Here is a 3,256-nt window from a genome sequence, read left to right on the forward strand (position 1 = left end):
GTTGAGAAGGACATCCGTGATATGCAAACAGTACTTGACGATGATGATGTAGCTGATCGCACTTGGGAGCCGGGTGAATTAGGGGCTTCATCATCATCGGGAGAAGAAGGTGGCAGCTTGCCCATGATACAGTGGCGGAGCCAGCAAGTCGCTAGCATGGCTAGGAGTCAGCAGGGTGGCACCAGTGGGAGGTCGGTAGCCAAACGTGCCCGGGGTAGACACCCGCTTCGCAGGAGCCTACGTGCCTGGGAAGTAGTGGTGCACAGGTTCAAGGAAGCAGCTGCGGTAGCAGTCAGTCAGTGCGCAGTGTTGGGGGTAAAATCACCTACTCGGCGGTGTGGCAGTTTTTTGTTAATCCGCCGGAGGAGGTGAACATGGTCATATGAAGAATCTGTGGGCAGAAGGTGAAGCGTGGCAAGGGTGCCAATGTTGGCACCACCGCCCTGTGTCAACATATGCAGCGTCACCATAAAGTGGCCTGGGATAACCGTGGCTTTAATGTGGTGGTCCAGCCTGCCGCTGCATCACGCAGTGGCACGCACCCGGTGTAAGGCAGTCAAGGCTCCACCACCTTAGCCAAAGGGAGCTGTTCCAGCTCCATCAGCAGCAACTTGAGTCTAGATTCGCTGATGAGCAGCTTTCTTCACCTGCCTAATGAAGAAACTACTCAGCAGCAGGTAGACCTGGAGCAGGACCTGAACCAGCAGGTGGTGGCATACTTGGACAGTACCCTGTCACCCCACATTGAATATCCGCTGGACTACTGGGCAGCCAAACTGGATTTGTGGCCGCAACTGGCAGAGTTTTTCCTGGAAAAGCTGTTCTGCCAGGCCAGTAGTGTGGCATCAGGGTGGGTGTTTAGTACGGCGGGGGCCATAGTTACCACAAGAAGAACTCGCCTGTCCACCCAAAATTTGGAGAGACTGACTTTTGTCAAGATGAATCAGGCGTTGATCAGCCAGGATTTCCACCCACTAATGCCTGATGCATCAGACTAGATCATCCATGGTGCCACACCAACACTTTGACAAAAGAGACCGGTGTCTTATGACATCTATTTGGAATCAGCTGACGAGGGTGTAAAAGGAGTGCGCTTCTTCTTGTCGCTAACATAGACCTGTAAGGCTGAGTTCACACTTTAGTTATTTGGTCAGTTTCGGCCCCGTGACTGCCCAAATCAGTGAAGTGTGCAGTGATTGTAAGAGCGACGCCTGTCATCTGCATGTCATACGGACTCACAGTACTGTTTCACTATAAAGGCTCTCTGCAGCCAGGAAATAGCCGTTTTTTTAACACGATTCGCCGTGATTCATATCGAACCAAATTTTTACAAAAAATTCGGCGAACCAGCGGATTCGAATTTTTGAGAAATTCGCTCATCTCTAATTATGATATTTATTTGGTGATTGTGATTTTTTTTTTTTAAGGTAAAATAAAAGGTATTCTTTATAAGGGGGGGTTGTTAGTTTTGTCCAAAGTCCTTTACATTTAGACAATGTAATTAAACCCAACAAAGTTCTTGGCAACAAAATATCCAACCTTCCTGAACTTCACTCCTTTGACCATCTCTTGATGAGAAGAAGTTGGTTTATAAGAGACTTCTACCCCCTTATACCCTAATCTGCGACCTAACTAAATCAAATCATGATTTCTAGGTGTCTGCAATAATTAATGTCACTCTTTTGCTTGTTCTCTATAGGAGCCTCATCTTCCATGGAGACCTTCATTGCAAACTTCAACATGAGCCATTCTCACACCACCTTCCTCCTTGTTGGGTTCTCTGGCATTACAGACCACCGGAATTTGTTAGTCATTGCATTTCTTCTCACATACTCACACATACTGCTCAGTAATTGTATCATGATCTACAGGATCTTTGTGGATACAACTCTACAATCTCCTATGTATCTGCTCATCTGTCTCCTGTTTCTTGTCAATGTTTCCTGCACCACTACCTTCATGCCAAAGTTTCTTTTGGGTTTGGCTTTTGACCTAAACCATATCACCTTAAATGGCTGTCTAGTGCAGATGTGGTTCATCTATGTCATCGTCACGTTTGAGTCCTCCGTCATCTTGCTAATGGCTCTGGACAGATACATTGCCATCTGTAAACCTTTGCGCTACCATGACATCATGACCAGTCGGTTTCTAACCCAACTGATTTTGGCTAGTGTGGCAAGAAGTGTCCTGTTCATAACACCAATCATTTATCTCGACTCAAGGGTCAAGTTTTGTAAATCCAATATTATTCTTAATTTTGTTTGTGAGAACATGGCACTCCTGAAACTGAGCTGCGGGGACATCTCCAAAATCCAGGCCATAGGTCTGGCCTTGAGGATGTTGATAACAGTGGTGGAAGGGAGTCTTCTTCTCATCTCCTACCTCACCATCTTCCATACAGCTATGTTTGTCCTTAAACAGTCAATGGGCAAAGCCCTGAACACATGCAGCTCTCACATCATGGTGGCGTTAATGGTCTATGCCAGTAGCGTATTATCGGCACTCATATACCGACTAGAGACATCAGTCTCAGTAGATGTACAGAACCTAACCAGTGCAATCTACTTTCTGCTCCCTGCCACCATCAACCCAATCATCTATGGTGTAAGAGTCAACCAGATCCGGCTTAGCTTACAGAAAATGTTTGGGTACAAAATGGAGGAGACTGTCCAAACTACCAGGCAGGGTGAAAGGGGGCACAACAATAGCTAGGGGAACATTCAAAACACATGCTGCATCGTACAAGAAAACTAAGTAGGATTACAATAGTTTATATTCATGTTACACTGAGTTATTTCCACATTCTCCATACTCCTTAAAGGAAATCTCCACTTTTTCTGATGTGTTATATGTATGCAGTCAGCTCCTAAGCTCCCTTTAGTGGTGGCTGTATATATCTGTATGTAGAAATCTCCTCAGCTCCATCTAGTGGTGGCTGTATATAACTGTATGTAGTAATGTCCTGAGCTTCCTCTAGTGGTGGCTGTATATATCTGTATGCAGTAATCTAATGAGCTCCCTCTAGTGGTGGCTGTATATATCTGTATGTAGTAATCTCCTGAGCTCCCTCTAGCGGTGGCTGTATATATATGTATGTAGTAATCTCCTGAGCTCCCTCTAGTGGTGTCTGTATATATCTGTATGCAGTAATCTCCTGAGCTCCCCCTTGTGGTGGCTGTATATATCTGTATGTAGTAATCTCCTGAGCTCCCTCTAGTGGTGGCTGTATATATCTGTATGTAGTAATCTCCTGAGC

General features: G+C 45.7%; 1 protein-coding gene across 1 annotated transcript; it reads left to right on the forward strand.

Annotated features, from left to right (window-relative positions):
• The first annotated feature begins 1,713 nt into the window (after positions 1–1,713).
• Positions 1,714–2,712, forward strand: LOC122926457 (olfactory receptor 52K2-like). The gene has a single exon (XM_044277842.1). The coding sequence runs from the start codon at positions 1,714–1,716 to the stop codon at positions 2,710–2,712; it is 999 nt and encodes a 332-aa protein (XP_044133777.1).
• The last annotated feature ends 544 nt before the right edge of the window (positions 2,713–3,256 follow it).

Source organism: Bufo gargarizans, chromosome 1, assembly GCF_014858855.1.
Source record: "Bufo gargarizans isolate SCDJY-AF-19 chromosome 1, ASM1485885v1, whole genome shotgun sequence".
NCBI lineage: Eukaryota > Metazoa > Chordata > Amphibia > Anura > Bufonidae > Bufo > Bufo gargarizans.

What these genes read in the sequence shown, in the direction of transcription:
- LOC122926457 (XM_044277842.1), top strand. Translation starts at nt 1,714, where the DNA reads ATGGAGACCTTCATTGCAAACTTCAACATGAGCCATTCTCACACCACC.